The sequence below is a fragment of the Vanellus vanellus genome (assembly GCF_965231255.1).
Source record: "Vanellus vanellus genome assembly, chromosome: 2".
NCBI lineage: Eukaryota > Metazoa > Chordata > Aves > Charadriiformes > Charadriidae > Vanellus > Vanellus vanellus.
Window position 1 is genome coordinate 31,681,327 of NC_138906.1, and position 19,140 is coordinate 31,700,466.

Sequence of the window (19,140 nt, forward strand, 5' to 3'; positions counted from 1 at the left end):
TCTCCCTTATGAGGAAAGGCTGAGAGAGCTGGGACTCTTTAGCCTGGAGAAGAGAAGGCTGAGGGGAGACCTTATTATGGCGTACAAGTATCTAAAGGGTGGGTTGAAGGAGGATGGAGCCAGGCTCTTTTCAATGGTTCCCAGTGACAGGACGAGGGGCAGTGGGCACAAGTTAGAACACAGGAAGTTCCGTTCAAATACACGGAAAAACTTCTTTACGGTGAGGGTGCCAGAGCACTGGCACAGGCTGCCCAGGGAGGTTGTGGAGTCCCCTTCTCTGGAGATTTTCAAGACCCGCCTGGATGCAGTCCTGAGTAATGTGCTCTGGGCAGTCCTGCTTTGGCAGGGGAGTTGGGCTAGATGATCTCTAGAGGTCCCTTCCAACTCTGAAAATTCTGTGATTCTGTGATTATAGCAGCCACATTACAGCTTTCACATAATGTAGTAAAGTACTAAAAATATAGGAAAGATGGGAAGGATAGAATATGCTCTCTTGGCTGCAGCAGGAGACCAAAGAAATATATGGGTTTATAAAGAAAACAGCACAGGTGAGAACAGCAGCATGTAATTAAAGATGAACATAAAGGAAAAGCAGCAGCATGCAGAGCTAAAATCAGCTGGGTGATGTCCCAGCTCCACCAAAGGAATTCTACTGGCACCGGAAAAGCATCTAAATACGTTGAAATGAAGAGAAACATCACAGATGATGTGAGAAGAGTAGAATGCTTTCTATTTCAGATGTCACAAAAAAGGTTAGTGGTAACGAAATGCTTAAATTACTTCAGTGAATGACTGTCAGCACTCAAGCAAAGGAACGCAACAGAAGATTACATGACAGAACAGCGAAATGGTCATCATTCACTGTAATGCAACAAAGTAAAGCTATTCCCAAAGTTACACTGGGAATAAGGAAAGGGATGAACTGAGTGACAGTGTAGTTAGTTGAAAAAGATGAGGGCTTGACTCCATACGAGCTAAGAAAGGCAGCAGTGAGATCCTCTTCCCCCAAATGGGGCCAGATGCTGGAAAAGAGCCTAGCGGTTGCTATGAAGAGGACAGTTATCAATTCCTGCTGCAGCCACTTAGGGAATGACAGGAGATAATCGGTTTAATTTGAAACAAAGGAAATTTACTTTAGGTGTTGAGAACAGTTTTGTAAGTATTAGGGCCTATAAGTTACTGGAATAGAATGGCTCTTAGGAATTTTGAATTTTCCCTCACTGGAGACTGAAAGGAAGACATCAGACAAAACACATTTGGTGTATTTCATGCTACATCATCGGACAAAGGTGGACTAGATAGTGACTCCCAAATCACTGTATCTGAGATGGCATCTTGACTCTATACATACCTGAATTTTCTTCCCACAGAGAACTCCAGTATAACCAGGACGACAAGAGCATACGTTAGGCAATACGCACTTGCCTCCAAACAGACACTTCTGGTTGCACACCGCTAAAATAAGAGAGGTACATATTTGGCTTAATTAATGAAAACAACTTGGTGAGGGAAAAGTGACTACTATTTCTATGTACTTATTCTAGCTGCTTACAGGGGCTGAGAACTTGCTAGGTATTTTCACAGGGAAACACCCCTCAGCATAAGGAGACCTCACAGTCATGTGGAGCCAACAGTGTTTGTTCTTCTGTCTATCCCAGCCCACTGATGCTTTGATGCAGATTTATTATGGGAACGGGCTGAGGGCATGAATGAAACTGAGAAAGGGACATGAGTAAAGTGGTTTTTAACGCATCCTACTATTTCAAGCCATTGCAATGGCCTCTCAGAGTTGTTGCAGCAGCACATGGTGTTAGAGCAAGCCACTGCGTACTGCCATGGTCCCAAGACCACCGTCATGTTCTGGAGCGCTTCAGGACGGGCAGAGGGATCCCTATTATTTATCCTTCCTTTGACACAGATTTGGGTTAAAATACAGTCTGGAGAAGAGAAGACGGAGGGGGGATCTTATCAATACTTACAAATACTTAAAGGGAGGGTGCCAGGGGGGTGGGAACAGTCTTTTTTCAGTGGTGCCCAGTGATAGGACAAGAGGTAACGGGCACAAACTTGAACACAGGAAGTTCCATCTAAACATGAGGAGGAACTTCTTTCCTTTCAGGGTGGCAGAGCACTGTCACAGGCTGCCCAGAGAGGTGGTGGAGTCTCCCACTCTGGAGACATTCAGAACCCGCCTGGAAGCTGTCCTGTGCAACCTGCTGTAGGTGACCCTGCTCTGGCGGGGGGGTTGGACTAGATGATCTCCAGAGGTCCCTTCCAACCCTGACCATTCTGTGATTCTGTATAGGACTTCTAGGCACTATGTGTTGCTGAAGCATTCTTAACTGTGCTGAAGCAAGAGGTTTCAGAGGTGACATCATTCTTACGTGTTTGACACTGGATTCCTTCCCACTGCGGAGGACAATGACACGTGCTTGGTCCAATACACTCCCCACCGTTCTTACATTCCTGAAGACAGATTGCTGCACAGACATCATCACAAAGTTTGTTATATCCCAAGTGATTACTGTTACTTATTGTTTACATTTCAGGATGCCCAGGAGTGGTTGAGTGCTTTCCCTACACAAGAGTCACATCATCTTGACTGAAAACCCATCTAGGATCAACAGGATATGAAAGAAGAGAGGCAACTAGAAACAAAAAACGCTACAGCCAAAGCACGCATTGAGATGTTCAGATGCATCACAAGTTGCTGCAAAAGCCTGAAATACTGAATTAAGTCAGCACCACTAAATATCTTTGTTTTTTTCCAAATTTACTTTACTAAAACCCACACCTTAGTGAGAGATCTTTTGTCTGTCATGCAATTTAACACATGATGAATCAACTCATGAACACTTCATACAAAGTTATTTTCTATGACCCATTTTTCTGCACATTCATCCCTGCTTATTAAGCCATAATCTAAACCACTATTATTTCTCCTTGGTTAACTGACTAGTTGATAATCAAATCTCTTTTCCATGGTGGTCAAGAATATCTCACCCCTGTCAATACAGGTAATATTTTTTTCAATAAAACTTTCCAATAATTACAGAAAGTAATACAGGGGAAATTGTTTTTTCTCCATGCCGTTAGAGATGCCATTGGCCATATCAATATCTGAGCCTCGCTGGGTACTGTGACAGACAAGAACACTTTATCTATTGGATTTCTACCACCCATCCCCATGCTGATTTTCATGCACCCTGTGTTTTTACCCACACTGCCACACTTTATTTATGCACCATCAATATCTGCATTAAGATACAATATGACACAGAGCTGTGCTACTATCACAGTCCTATTTCTACCTTTCCTAAAGAGCTTGTGCCCATTGCATCTTCTATTCCAATCATTTCCCACTACGTCTCCACAGTTGTCCAATCTTTCACTGTACTTCTTTTTCTACTATATCTGCTTTTATGTCCTACAGCACAAATTGCAATTCTTTCACTTCATTGACTGAGCTCCTTGCAGAAATACAGGTGTTTCTTATTTAGACAAGAATTGAGAAAGAAACAAATATTATTTGCTATAAAAGAATTTAAAAGATATTTTGGTCTCATGATTTAGCTTAAGAACTGCACGGTATTAGTTCTCCATCCTAAATTTTGCTGCCCAGTTACAGACCATTATATTTTCAATGTGTGTATATTCTTGAGTTCTTTGGCACTAATTTCATATTACTTGTGTGGACAGAGTTGTCTTTGAGTCATATATTACTTTTAAGGTATGGTTCTCCTGCTAACCTCAAGATACTTACGAGTGTTACATCTTTTTCCTCTCCATCCTGAAGGACAAGAGCAAACATTGGGCCCTACACACCTTCCTCCATTCATGCACCTTGGCTCACAGACACCTTAAAATCAAAAACACCTGCTGTTTAGTATATTCAATTCATTACAGAATAATTTATTGGTTACTTTTGGATCTTGGAAGGCTTTTAACACTGCCTTACTTTTTTCACATCTTCTGCCTGTGTACCCATCAGGACAAGTACAGACATTATTTCTCATGCAATGACCACCATTCTTGCAAGGCGGGCTGCAGACAGCTGAAAGACACAAACAGGAGGAAAAGGCTGCAAGTTGGCACTTTGTTTGACTTTTAGCCATATACTTCTAGGAACACTAAAATTCTGATAGCTTACGCAGACATTCAGCACTATCCAGCCTGTCTCGTAAGAATCAAATTAATGTGGATTGATGCCTAAGTCAATAGTAGAGACAAAATCAGATAAAAAGCGATCAAGGTTGGCAACTGTATGTGCACATAAGTAACCAGACTACATAATATACAGTGGAACTGGTTGAACGCTGCTCAAAAGTTGAGCAGAAGACAAGGAAAATTTTGAGTCACCCTTCTCCTTAGACACTTGCTGGATCAGCCATAAAATCTAAAAAATAATGCAATCTCTGTTTTGCACCACTTCTTAGGTACGTGACTTGATTGTGAATTTTGTGCCTTAGGATAACAATGTTTTCTCACAGATTTGCTCATAATGGCAGCTAAGGGGGGAGGGGGGAAAGAAACAAACAAAAAAAAGATTACCATTCTGACACTGGGCACCGAAGAATCCATGTGGACAGAGGCAAACATCTGGCTTAGTACAGGAACCACCATTGAGACACACAGGGTCACACATCGCTGCAGAAACAGGGTCAGGAAGAGTGGGAAGCACGACATCCAAACAAAGGCTATAAAACATGTGCTTCTGTTGCATGGACAGGAATTAAACACCTAAGGTAACTGCAGGTAACACCATTCACATAAAATCTTTACCCAAAATTTTAGGAGGAGTATTAGGCTTTCTAGAGGTGCTGCTGGCAGCAGGAGACACGAGGGAGCGCGGAGGCTCTGCGGCCATAAGCAGCCGCCCATCGCTGCTGTCTGAGCCACGCGCTTCCCAATTTCAAACCATGGGAGGTCCTACCGACGCTCCCCCAGGAACACAGAAGTTGCAGGAGTGTTACCTGTACTGCAGGTAGGTCCGTACCACCCAGGTTTACACTGGCAGATGTCTGGAGTAAGACATTCACCACCATTTTCACAGTGTCTGTTGCAAACCACTGCCATCCAAAAAGTTGGGCAAAAAACAAAGGAGAAAGGTGTGGGGGTGGGGGGGGGTGGGAAGGAGGGAGAGAAAGAGATATATTACAAACTATGCTCAATTCATTTTTCTTTTTTTTTTTTTCCCAAATATTAACACCGGAAATAACATACAATTCTACAAGTAGAAGAATTGCTGAATAGATTCATCCAGTCTCAAAGCCATAAAAAGCTAGCACCAGACTATAAAGGTAAATATTCTTTAAAGACCTTTAAAAAGGTCTTTCCATGTTATTATCCATGGTCTGGTTATATTCAGTGTTAAAAATATAGGAAATTTCAAATAAATTCTAAAAAAAAGTAGGAAGGTCAATACTAAGAGACAAATGGATCACGTTACATGACGGATTTGATAGACTCCAAGAAGGTTCACTCAAGTGTCCTCCATCACTTCAGCAGATGCAGCTGCAGGCAGAGTGACATGAGACTAACAAGCAAAGACATTAAAATAACATGGCTGTGGAAAACCATGAAACACTTCTCCAGGACAACATGTCATTCTCTTTAGTATTGCTTAATAAAGAGCAGCATTTTTTTTTTTTTTCAATTGAATTGAAACTAGAATAAGAAAAAGTGAGAATGAAGAGTCCTGGGATTTGACGAGGAGATGAAAAAGGAACTTTCTCAATTCAGGGTCAATAATGCAGTGGCACATGCAGGTGAAAGATATATAAACAGCATGTCTAAATTTGGACTCTCTGAATTATAAAAGTTACCAGTATGAAATCTACCCCAAATTTGGAGTTGCCAAATTGCAGCATGTAGAATTTGATACATAAAAGACAATTTAAGTGAGATTAACTAATTCCAATCTTTCAGCTATGATCACAGCCAATTTTCCAATTTTCACGCCAGACTAAAAAAAAAAAAAAAAAAGACCTCATAATGTGGTTCTGAACTCAGTTTTCTTGTATCCCCGTTTTTCTGACTCGCCATTCACTGATACCAATTTCTGAATGTACCCCAGCCCCTAACCAATTTAAGATGATAGAAGTTAAAAAGCTGTAAGGACATATTAAACATCTGTGTTTGTTCTGAAGGTAATATCACATGCGCAACATGTTCAATGTTTCCACGTTCATGAATCATAAATAATAAACCATTTGCATTTTTTATAGTACGTTTTTGCATTTTTTTATAGCATGTTATGTTTTCAAAGTCAAGTGCAAATACTACCTAATGTGTCTGAAAAGTCAAAGTACGGGAGCCTTCAAAGAGGCACAGGTATTTCATCGCTTGTTAGCATTAGTCAGAGCACATCAAAAATTTAAACCATAATTTGCTTTCTTGCTCCTAAAGAATGGGAGAAATATTCTGTATTCTTCCCTTATGATTTTTTTGCTTACTTGTATCACATCTTGGTCCCACAAAACCATATGGGCAGGTGCAGAGATTTCTGGCCAAGCACGTGCCTCCATTTTGACAGGGTGGTTTACAATGTGCTGCAGAAACAGAATTATGTTGTTCAAGAAATCACCTCTAAAAACATGCGTGGATTGGTTATGCTTTAGAAAAAGGGAAAGGGTAACAATTGACAGTGAGCAAAGAACTTGAAATAAAATAAGGAGATGTATGCAATGCCTTTTGACAAGAATAAGTAACAAGAAGGATTTAATTCCAACAGAGCACACAGAGTCCCACCAGTAGTGGTCACCCCGGAGAAAAGAAATCTGAGACAATTTGCAGACAGGACTTCCCACTCTTTGGGAGTGTTTAGCTTAGAGATATCTACATGTACTGGTGAACTCCTCTACTTACTGTGAAAGCTAAATTTAGGAATATCCAATTACAAGCAACATTTACAGCGTGTATCAAAAAAAGCAGGGTATATACCAACATGTCACTTAGAGAGTTCTGTTAAAGTAAAAGTAAAATGAACATACCTCTTTGCCGTCTGAATGAACAGTCTTGGAAGTTATTTACAGCATCCTTTGGGTATTTATGGATTCAAAGGCAAAAAAATATTGTATTTACCTTCCTCACAAGCAGAGCCACTGTATCCTGGTACACATTCACAGACATTGGGCTTAATGCACTTCCCATGGTTTTTGCAGTCAGGTCTGCACAGAGCTGTGTAAAAAAAAAAATCAGCAGTGATCTTCAAATCATTAATTTGTGGAAATGAGTTACCACAGGCTAAACCAAAGTGCCATACTCACCAGCCTGACAGTTATAACCAGCATAACCAGGCTTGCATTTGCAAATATTGGGTGCCACACACTCCATATTTTTGCCACATGTTTGTCTACATCTTGCTGAAAGGCAGTGAAGAAAACAAAGAAAGGAATAAGGAAAATGAAAGTGGCATCTCAGCACAACTGTGTCTTGCCTAACATAATGAAAAGATCACACAGATTCCATTAGGTCCCTGCCCGTAAGTGGGGAGTCTGAGACTCATCAGCAAAAATATCTTTAAGTGCAGCTATACAACTAAAAGCCTTTAGGCTATGCCAATATTTATAATGAAAATGAGAAAATTCAATACTCTATGCATTTCACTCATCACAGAGTAACAATCTACTTTCAGGTTATAAAGACATCACAAAATTATTTTCTGCAAAGCATTTAGTCCAGTTATTTGTAATACCTCTGCAACTGAAGCCATCTCCATAATAACCGTAAGGACAACGGCCACACTTGACGCTTCCATCTTGACTTAGCTCACAAGGTACACCAGGAAAACAGGGTAAATCGGTACAGGTTACTGCTTTAGGAATCACTATTTCACTCAGTTCTTCAGGAAGCATTTTTGGTGGGGCAGTGACTTCAACGAGGACAAAAGGCAAAGGACCTGCTTTATGCTTGGCTAATAGGTGCTGAACTCTGTGAGCGTTTCCACCTTTGAATACTTGGCTTGGCAAAGAAAGCCGTTTGCTTATGTTGGTTCTGCTGCCAGGAGAAGTCTTCTTGCTGGTCTCAAAATAGCTGTAGGCCTCAACTTGTGCCTTTGTGTTCTTCTCAGGTGATACAGCATGGCTCCTTGAAGATGCAGTCATCACAGCATGTACTGAAGAACTCTCTTCCATGTTAGCAAGGTGACCACTGGTGGTGCTGAGAGCATGAGCAATGTTTCCAGTAACAGCAGGTTGTACAGAAGCACTTCTCTCAGAATTAAGTGACTTCCAAGAAGTGATTGTTTTTACTGTGGAGGCTGGTGGAGAGCTGCTACTGCCCATTTCTGTAGAAATAAATCTCTCGGGGACATCTGTAGAACTGGGAATATAGCTTGAGATGCTTAAAACCTTCTCAAAGGATGATTGTTGAAAACCTACAGCATGTTAGAAAGAAGAGGGGAAAAAAGTACAGGAATGTTATGACCCTTTTTTTTTTTTTACCTTCTGAGGGTGGGGAATGTCTTCTGAACAGAAAAACGTGCAGCCCATTCATTCTGTACTTCAGGAAGCATCTCCATGTGCTACATCAGACTACGCGTATGCAGTAGAACCTAACTCCTAACTGGCAGAACTGGAGAAGATCAAAGTATTCTGGCTGTGTCCTTTCCCACCCTCACCATGGCCTTTTCTTGGCTGGAAGAGAAGGAGAAAGCACCGTGTATATGAGGCAGATGGCAGAGATTTTCCCATACCGGGTCAATAAACAGCTTTACTGTCGGAGCAAATTACCAGCTCCGTGTGCTGCTTCCAACGAGATAAGTGAAACGGAGCTTAAAGAAAAGATATGGCTTCTGGTTCATCAGTGAGTCGAAGTGCTAGTAACAAGCCCAGAGTCTAGAAACAGATATTTAATCACAAGTATGTGCATGCTTAAACTTACTGATGCACCATGGGCAGTATTTTAGGTGAATAATCCACCACCTTGTAGCAAAAGTATTACTGTGTTTAACTCTCCAAACTTTTTTATCAACTTTCTTAAAGTTTCTGCATGGGTTTTGTTAGTGGGATGTTTCGTGTGTTTTATAAACAACAGAGACGGACTCGGACTCCTCCTTGAAAGGAGTGCAAAGTGAATGAATAGTTCTTCATATTCTGCCCAGGAAAAGCGGGTGGTCTGGTGGGTTGCGGAAAGGAGTATGGCACTGTAATCCCGGAACGGCAAAATGCTTTTAGCATTACAGGGCAGAATGATACCGGAGGAGCTTATCCAAACCCAACTTAAGCTCTGTCCCTAACCCCATTTAGAATGGTACTAATAAATGGTCTACAAAAGGTTAAACTTTACTGAATCCTATTACAGAGTGCTGTCTCCCACTGCTGAAAAGCAAACCATTTTGCAGCCGAGGAAGAATTATCCAGCACTGGCAGCGGAGTGAGAGAGTCTTCCTCCTCCCCCAATGACAATTCTGAGATAAAGGGAAAAGACACACAAGAATTTCCTGCGAAGAAAGCCCCAGCAGGCACAGAGCTGGAAATGCCAGCAGCAGCATTTGCAGAGTTTTGGAATTAAGATGTTCACATGCCATATCCTTCACCTTTCCTTTGAGTTAAAGTAGGAAATTGGCATTCAACATAATGCCATAAACTTTTGCTTATTTCATAGAGCAGATGTCCCTATCCCCATGTTACCTATTTCATGTCAGTGGTTAGTCACAAAAAGAAAAGGCAACGGCAAGAATGTCATACATCACACTGTCAATAAAATGACTTGACTGACCTAAGGGATTTGTTGATATTGACATTTCAGTTTCACTTTTCAGATCAGACTACAACCCCAGTAATGAATTAAATTGAGTCAAACTGAAAAATTAAAGTGAATAACATAAAACTGACTAGAACCTTTATTTGCCAGCTATAGTCTTATCAGTATGTGAATCAGAAATTCCATTTTCTTCATGAAAAAATCACCTTTATTCCCTCCAATTTCTCCTGTGGAATCCTTTCTTTCAACATTAGTGTCTTCAAAGCTTTCTAAAACCAAAAGATGTGAAGGCACATTAGTAGTTACTTTTTTTTTTAACTGCAAATAAATTACAAACAAAGTTAAAATTTTAGTACATAAAAATAACTGAAAATTCAGAAAGCATGTAAAGGGTAAAAATTGTTTCTTAAAATTTTTCAATAGAGTATTTTAAAAATACAAATTATTCAGTAATTGCATTGTAAATAAATGTTTGGGCATGTTATTTGGCAAGTGACTTGATTTGGGTAAATAATTGTATGTTAAGCAATCTAATAGAAAGATATTTTGTCAATAATAGCTCATATTACGAAAATAATGAAAAAAAAACCCCACATTTCATTGTATCCTACTTTGATATAAAAGAATGTGGGTATTTTGTATCTATTTTTTCTCGTTACCTCAGAAAGTGTTTTACAACTACGTGACCCAGTGCAGTCTGACTTCATGAACTGAGATTCTGTCCCAGCCATCAGTCAGAGACACCGTCTTGTTTTGTTGACTACTGAAAGGAGTTCTGAGTTACAGTTACATGAGTCACAAGCAAAGGTATTTTAACTGAATGACGATAAGATAATAGCATTCGTGTGAAAAACAAATAATTTTACCATAACATGACTTCCCATCTCCTTGCAGATTATTTGGGCACAGACCACAATAGTAAGATCCAAAAGTATTGAAGCAAAATACTCCAGGGAAGCAAGGACTGGACACACATTCATCTACATCATCTTGACAATTTTTACCTGCATTGAAATACAGATTTATTTTTTTTTATAATATTGTTTCACTAGACTTTGACAATATGTTTGTAAAAGATAAAAGTAGAATGGATGCAGGTGCTGAAATACAAAAAGGGCATCTATCCAGTGCAACAAAGTATTTCAGTACAGCTAATAAGTAGAGCTGACTAGGTTTGCTATTCACATTTTTTCATCTTAAGTATCTTGCTGATCGCAGAATATGGAGAAGATGGGCTGTGGGGACTGCATGGTTATCTGCAGGCATAGGAGGAATCACACTGCAACCAAACTCATCGCTCCTATGTTTCACCATGTTGCTGAGTTTACCTCTGCAGAGGAAAACAATGGAAATTTGCTCTCATAATATAAACCACCACTGTATTCATGCAAGAAAAATACTGAAGTACATCATATAACTTCATCACAAGGCCATAAAATTTCTTCATACTATTTACAGTCTTTTAAAAAAAAAAATTGTAGACATGAAATCAGAAATTCCTATTTATCACTAAATGTGATAAATGTGTGTAAATAGAGTAGCAATTTACCTTGAAGTTCAGGTGGACATTCACAGTAATAGCTGTTTATTCCATCCACACATCTGCCAATACCACATTGGTTAAGTTTACAGTCATCAGTATTCACTTGACAGAGATCACCTTCAAATCCAGCCACACACACACAAAGATATCTTCCACTTCCAGGTGGGAAATTAACGTTTGTCACACATGAGCCATTATTTAGGCAATCACATGATTTTACACTGACCTACAAGACATGCCCAATAAGACAGTTTTCTTTTTTTAATGAACTAGCAATGAGTTTTGTAATTAGATATCTTAAACATCTTACTAGTAGGTGTCATTTTACTGTAATATTCATTACCTCTATTTCTACCTTAGTCTTTGCATTGCAGTCATCTGTCAAAGAAAATGTTAATTTATGGAGATTCATTGACACAGCTTTCCACAAAAGGAGACCCGAAGGGGAAAGACTGGCACCTTCTGGACCAGAATCCAGTGTGAAATGAATAGCAGAGCCCTCTGGATCTGAAGCCAAAAACTGATATACAAAATCTTCTCCATAAAAAGTCTGTAGCGTACCCTGGAAAGTTTCAAGCACTGGAGGCTGGTTGTCTGTAACAAAGGAGACATTTTCCTCTTTTAAGCAAAAGTTGCGATACACTTATAAAAATTAAAAGAAGCATATCTTCCCATTAAGGAAGTCACATGTAATTATTTCTCTTAAATCCTAATGTAATTTGAATAGCACAGGAAAAACACTAGATATTTTCATTATAACTGTAACAACATAACCAAGAAATTACTTACGCTACGCAAGAGCTTGTAGAGATGCAGTGCATCTACACACAGAAAGAACTGAGAATTTATCAAATTTAACTACTGTATTTTAACTGCGCAGCGAGAGTTTGCAGATGAAAGTACAGGAAGCCATAAAACTCAGAGGTGATTGGTGTTTCCTCTGACAGATGAATAGACATTGTTAAGCAATACTTGAGAATGGGCTGCAGTGATTATCTTGGCAAAACTGAGCATGAGGTAATGGAATACGTTATTCACTCATTGGTCCTAGGAATGATTTCAACCACACAACAACTTACTCACTGGTAAGTCTTTGTCTATTGAGACGCATGCACTGTTGAGCTCTAACCTATTTGGCAGGAATAACTGGATTTCTAGAGACACCAGGTGAAACCAACTAACCAACCAAACCCACAGCACAGGACAAGTTCTGTGAAAAAGAGAAGCAGAAGTCCTGGGGAGACCGTAGGTTTTGAAGTTGGGACATAGGAAGGTGATTAAGATTGCTAAGCTTTGGGTTACAGTGAAGTGATTGCTCCAAGCAGGAACCCACCCACTGTGGCAGAAACCATGAAGGGAGAAGAAGCTGTAATCAGTGTCTCAGCAGTTAGATTCTGACACCCTGTTCTTAATGATATCCACTTTGGAGAAGAGGTTGTGCTCCTTGATTTTGGGGAATTGCCTTTGGTTTACAATCTTCCCCCATTTCCAACTTCGGCAATATTGAATTCCAGTCTGTGGCTGTAACATGGAAATCCCTTGACTCCTTGACTGCCGGATGAGTTTCATTTCATTCATTTCTTTCAGGTTTGATTCTTTTTGGAATAGGTATAGCTACCTTGGCTTTCAGTACAAGTTTGAACTAGGAAGACTCAGCAAGATAGGCACCAGAAGTCTCACTCATGCAGGATCCTTCCCAAGTCAGGCAGAGTCTTGCCAGCACATTCACCCATGAAAACACTGATGGAATGTTTGTATTTGAGATGTTATGGACTTGGTTTGATGGGGTGGGCTGGATGGCTACTAGTAAAGTTCCAGAAGACATCCCATTTGGTGAAATGACCAATATGATTTGTATATCCAAAGACTAAGGTCTGAGCCAAAAGAGCTACGGCTTCTAGGCTAGAACTTTGTACTGTGGAGAAGTAAAATGAAGAATCTGGACTTGGGTTTTCTTTTCATAGTGTGGTTTCTAACTGGACTGAAGTACGACAGCCTTGGATATACTTTCAAGTATCTGTTTAGGTCATGTATCTATGTAGATTATGTCCAAATATTAAGTGGCTAATAAATATGACATGATATTTAATTCAGTTTGCATTCTCTTCTTGTTTGGTATCAAAGTCATTTGTTGGAAAATACCTTTTATTGCTAAATGTTGAAGACAAACATTTGTGGATGTAGCTGTGCCAATTATCATAAGACTTCAAAGTGCCAATTAGGCTGAGAATTGTTAATTTTCATTGATTATTTCTAATGGCCACTAGTGAGGAGCAGGGCAAGAAAAAAGAAAAATGCCTGACTTCTACATGTATGGTCTGGAAAACAAAGTATCATTTTCAGAAATTAGGAGAAATTTTAGATGAAAACCAAGATCAAATTACAAGCTAAAGTAGTGGGTAATAAGCTTTAAAAGAAACACTTAACTAGTTAAACTTAAAATTTCACTCCTTCCATAAACTTAAAAACTTAGTAGATTTTCAACTTCTTGCTATTAAAAAAAAAATTAGAACTTACTTTCAATAACTGACCAAGTTAACTTTGATATGTCAGGTCTGCAGAGTAAGCAAGGGCTCGTTGGATTTGTGTCACCTTCACCGTAACAGAGTCCATCTATGTTGCATGTTTTCTCCTTTTAGAGAAATGACAATGTGATTCGTTAATTTTCGGTTCTCAAACAGCAAATCTGGATGAATTTGTACAGTGTCAAATAAAATCAAATCTATTCTGCATTTCCACTAAACAACTAAGGTTGTTTTTAAATCTAAACAACTGACAGTGCATTTGGTTTTATTTGGTAATTGTATGAAGTGCTTTTGGTTTGATTTTTTTTTTATTCCAAAATTGCCTCATCCCAGCTTATCTTTCTCTGCTTGCCATTTCTGTGCATTGAAAAATCTCGGTTGGAAACAGGAACAGTGTATGTTCTGCTGATGTTTGTAGATTTTTTTCTCCCTGAAAATATGCTTATTTTCATAATAAACAAAAGGAAATGAAATACATACCTTTAACGTACATAACCCAGGATCTTGTGGTTCACATGTCTGACAGGCTCCATCATATAATATCATTGTTTTAGAGTTGCTATAAATGAATCCATCATTAGAAATCTGCAAGATGTACAGTAAAAATAGATTAACCCATACAGGTATCAATATATCACCAGCATGGACTGCTAGCATGAGATTCCACCCATTGATAGACACCTACATTTAGCTGTTTAAACTCTCATAATAATAATAATAATCAGAAATTTAATCAATCCTGCCAATAAGCCTAGGCAGATATTTGACCAATCACATGTAGGTGTCTACTTTAGGGTAAATTAAATAGTGTGTAGGCTCTATTGACCTTACTGACTCGATCCATATGACAGCTCAGATATCTGCCTCACATGGGGTTTCGTACATGTAGACTGGGCTCATCTCAGTTTTCCCATAAATGTGTCTCATGTCATTTGAAATGCCCTAGGGTAACTACCTGGCCTTTAACTTCCACTCTTGAAGAACATAACATGTCTCTGTAGGTCCTAGGTTGTATCCACCAGTCCCCTGGCAGGAGAACGCTCTCAAATGGCACTCAACACTTAAGCTTAGGTGATGAAACCAAGACCCCAAGTTAAGCAAGCTGAGTTCCACCTTTAATACCATTAAAAGAAGGATAATACCTATGTAGTATATTTTCATCTTAATAGCAATATCTGTAAGTGAATATTTGAAATTTCTGTGAGTACCTTTATTTGCCACCGGGCGATGGGTTTATCATCAACCAGATCCATGATATCAGACTGCTGGCCATCATTTGGTAACTGGCAGTCGACAGTCCTGGCATTTTGGAAGGCAGCTGGCATAGTCAGAGGTTCTCCAGGAATCCATTGTCTATCACTATACTAAATGTTAAGACAGAAAATCTGTTTTTTTCAGTGAAATACGTTATGAAAATATTTTCATCAGAATAAAAAAAAAAACATGTATTGCACAGTATTTGAACGAGTCTAATTATTTGCACACATAGATTTCTACCTAAGTCTGCCACTGTGGAAGAAAAAGCAGAGCAGTCTTTCCTGCCGCACGGCCCTTTGGCACTGGCCAAGGACAAACAGTTCTTCCAGCTGGAGAGTGATGGGAGGGTTAAGCAGTGGGTGATCCTTTAACAGCACTGATCTGATGCTTAAGTGCCTCTATCCCTCTCCATCTCTGCTCCCAGGAGAGGACAAGCTTTCACTGAAGGAACAGATGAGGTTTTTGGCAAGGCTCAGGTATCATTCTGGTGCTGGAGGAACACTGGCCGTTAGCCATTAAGACCTTGCACAAGCCAATAGATTACACCAGTAACACCATTCTAAACTGGATCCCTCTTGAGAGTTTGAGGTAACAGAACAGGGATGATAACACTATTTGACTGAAGTATTGATGTGGAAGCAGGGATAAGCATATGGAAAATAAAGTTAGATGGAAGTAAGAATCCAGGCAGGCTAAGAATCAAGAAAACAGCAAGATCAAAATCATTTTGAGCTTGACTAGGTTTTACTGAGCTGGCACATTTTTTTGGTTACTGGAGCCAATCAAGACATTTATTCAATCCCAATCCTGACATGGAGAGTCATCTATTGACAAGGCTTTGCTTTGCACCCCCCCCCCCCCTTTTTTTTTTTTTTTTTTACAAAAAGAAAAATAACAGAAGAATAAAAATTTCTGCTGAAAAGACATATGAGCTATTTTTGTTCCAACCAACTATTTTGTTTTTCTTCCACCCTATACTCAGTTAACTTCACAGCAAGGGTGAGTAAAAGTGTAAAAGCTAAATATGTCAAAATATGTCATTTTGAGTGTATTTAGTACCTTTGAAATGTGATGCAGTTTATTTCTCCAGAAACCTTTTGTTATTAGCTGGAGGCAAGGTCAGATAATTTTTTCAGAAACATATTAACCTTTCAAAAGCCAATTAAAAAAATCTTCAGATCTACTAGCATCCCAGATCATTATGTTCATAGAAAAACTTAATTCTGCAGTTCAACGTAAATAAGAAGGAACTAAAACTGTATTTTCATTTTGGGGAGGTTAAACACACTCTCATCCTTTACAAAAATCTGAGTAAATTCTGGATCTATGTAATCATAGGTTCCTTGGCCATGTCCTACTCAAACCTCTATCAAGAGACACGTAGTAGTCCTGCATCTGTGAGCAACTTCAATACAGAATGCTCTGAGTCACCTCTTTCAATATTACGCAAAAGACCTACATTCTTCCTAACATGGTAGGACAGTCTATGGACATTGGGTTTGATTTAACCTTTCAAAAGTGAAAATATAAAAAAAATAAGAAATTCAGCGTGTATTAGCTCTAAATTCTGCCAAAAAGACTCTTCTATCAAATTTTCATCATTTAAGTTTAATCTCAAAATACTCTGGTTCTATACTGTTGCAAGTCCATTCACATTTGCATAAAGTCGTTATTACTTTGGCCTGAAAATTAAACAAACAAGACTAAACAAAACAAAACACCCCAAACATCCTTCCTTTTGCACTTTCAAGGAAAAAATTCTCAGCTTCCCCCTGAACTGCAGATAACAGCAGTGCTGTTCATTTTTTAACCTGGCTCTTGTGAGTGATAAGATCATCAATAAAAGTGATTAAATAGAAAGTTTTTGTAGTTGGGAGCCAAATACACTGCCACAAAGGGTGTTATATCAGAATATCTTGCCACGAGTTAAAACTGAGACATTTCAAACTGTGATAAGTGAACTCCCAATAATTGCTTCACTGTGAGCTTGGTATAAAAGTCTTTTAACCTAATGGAGTGTAAACTTACTCTCCTTGATCATTTCAAGCCAACTTGCAGATGAGTGGGCACATGTTGTGTGTAGAAAAATCTATAGCCAGCACTGCTTAATCTGTCAAAATAATTTTAGCATCTGCTGGAAGTAGCTAAGGAACTGTCTCAAGAACAAAATTTTCCCATTGAACTCTTCCCGTTTCACCATCTGCCCCCCACCATCATCACATCGATGAAACCCAATTTTACTTTGAAGATTTTTTTTTATCCACGTGTCTTACATGACATAAAAACTTGTAATTGCCGATTGTTTATTCCAGGCTAACACTTGTAAACTGCTTGTAAATTTGCCTCGAGCAAATTCTAGGTCTGAGTAACAACAGTCTCTCTCTATAGATTCCTCTTAGCTTACAGTGCAACGTTTTTAATCTCCTGTTCAAACCTGGGCTATGGAGCTGACAGGTACCATTAAATAGCCATCGTATTCTACCCCAGGGAAATGGACAACACTTCAAAAATGCCTCTCTCTCTTCATAACAGATTTATTATGTTTATAAAAGGGCTATTTCAAGCATTAGATTTGAGACAGAAATCTAGTAATGCCTTTAACCTTGCTGTCCTTCTCCAAAGAAGTGGTACTTCAATGCCTCTCCATAAGCACTTAAAAAAACGACCAACGATGTACTGGTTGTTACTAATAGGGTTGCCCTTGCCCTTTTCTGATGGATAGCTGCCATATGCTGTTATCTCCCTCTCGGCTGCTGAACATTCCCATTATGTTTTGTATTTCTGTTATCATGGAGGAAATGACAATCTTGCAAAGACTTGAGTGTCTGCTGCAAAGTGCTGAGTGCCTTTGCTTTTAGCTTCTACTAAAGCATTGGGTTGTACCCACATCAATAAATAATATGGTAGACTTTTTTTTCCCCTCGTTCTCTGAGAAGTTTAAAATGTAATTGTTACTATTCAGGGAGACCTACCTGTAATTTGACAATTTCACATTTCAGATTCAATGACTCCCTGAAGCCATGTCCAAAAGCTCTCACCGATGTGCAGTCGTACTGTCGAATATCGCAGAGCCCGGCATTCTCCAGCTCTGTAATTTCTGGAGCCTGGTCTTCGAAGTAGACATTAGACAATGAATGTCAGTATTTTAACTCATTCATATGCATTTACATTAAGCAATATGTTTATTTCTCTATACAACTAAGAAAACTATGTAAACATTGAAATCTGGACCCAGCTGAAGAAAGGCAGAAACATTTTTTTATTGTTTAAATGAATCTTAACTTTAAAGCTAGGCTTTTGTCTTCTCTTGAATATTATGAAGCAGAGAAAATACTAATCTCATAACAAACACTTGTGAATATGTGTTTTGCTTTCTCATCTATGGTTCTTTCCATCGCACTTGTTGAATAAAATCTAAATGAAACTCAGGCCCCAGTAACAGGAACTGGAAAGGTCACAGATATGCAATAATTTATAAAGGGATTCTTTTGTTTAAAGGCTAAACAAAAACATCTCAGGTGGAAGTTATTTCAGGAAATGAACTGTCAAATATTAGAAGACTCAAAAATAGTTTTTATGAAGCAAACCCAGTTTATTTGACTTCAAGAGGAATAAAATATTTCTTTTTATTATTCTCTTACCTCTTTTTCTATTTGCTTTTAAATAGGTCACTAAACATTAACACCGTTGCAAAACAAAATATTATCAGGTTTTGTTTTGAAAGGGTTTTGACTTTTGTAGTACTTTTCATATTTTTCCAGTGTACCCACTTAACTGAATTTTACTGAATGTCTTATTTGCTGAATCAAAAAAACAAAACCAAAACCTGCTCAGCTCTATTTGCCGTATCTCTTTTTTCTTCACCATCAATTCCGCTCCCACCACATCGAACAGTTAGTTTGCAGGGATGTAACATCGCCAAAGAGAAAAACATCCCACTTACAGTTAATAAACAGGATCACATAGACTATAAAAAATTAGGGAATGGATGGATGTGGCAGATCTTTCCTGAAGAAGACAGTGTGTAGAAACATCTCTTGGGGCAATACTCTGGATTGCAAACTCACCGAGTGGTAAATTTTTAAAATCTGACATACCAGAAACAAAGCC

At 38.8% G+C, this 19,140-nt stretch overlaps 1 protein-coding gene across 1 annotated transcript in view; it reads right to left on the minus strand.

The window, feature by feature from the left end:
- Positions 1–854: 854 nt before the first annotated feature.
- Positions 855–19,140, minus strand: part of VWDE (von Willebrand factor D and EGF domains) — a gene marked incomplete at both ends in the record, with an annotated part of 40,224 nt that continues 21,938 nt past the window's right edge. The window contains 19 exons of the mRNA XM_082499150.1: positions 855–899; positions 1,352–1,455; positions 2,385–2,480; positions 3,764–3,859; positions 3,959–4,054; positions 4,552–4,647; positions 4,974–5,069; positions 6,456–6,551; positions 7,084–7,179; positions 7,269–7,364; positions 7,697–8,377; positions 9,912–9,974; positions 10,572–10,709; positions 11,255–11,474; positions 11,592–11,842; positions 13,766–13,880; positions 14,254–14,358; positions 14,982–15,137; positions 18,003–18,139. Coding sequence (XP_082355276.1) covers positions 855–899; positions 1,352–1,455; positions 2,385–2,480; positions 3,764–3,859; positions 3,959–4,054; positions 4,552–4,647; positions 4,974–5,069; positions 6,456–6,551; positions 7,084–7,179; positions 7,269–7,364; positions 7,697–8,377; positions 9,912–9,974; positions 10,572–10,709; positions 11,255–11,474; positions 11,592–11,842; positions 13,766–13,880; positions 14,254–14,358; positions 14,982–15,137; positions 18,003–18,139 — 2,783 coding nt within the window. The remainder of the gene's footprint in view (positions 900–1,351; positions 1,456–2,384; positions 2,481–3,763; positions 3,860–3,958; positions 4,055–4,551; positions 4,648–4,973; positions 5,070–6,455; positions 6,552–7,083; positions 7,180–7,268; positions 7,365–7,696; positions 8,378–9,911; positions 9,975–10,571; positions 10,710–11,254; positions 11,475–11,591; positions 11,843–13,765; positions 13,881–14,253; positions 14,359–14,981; positions 15,138–18,002; positions 18,140–19,140) is intronic.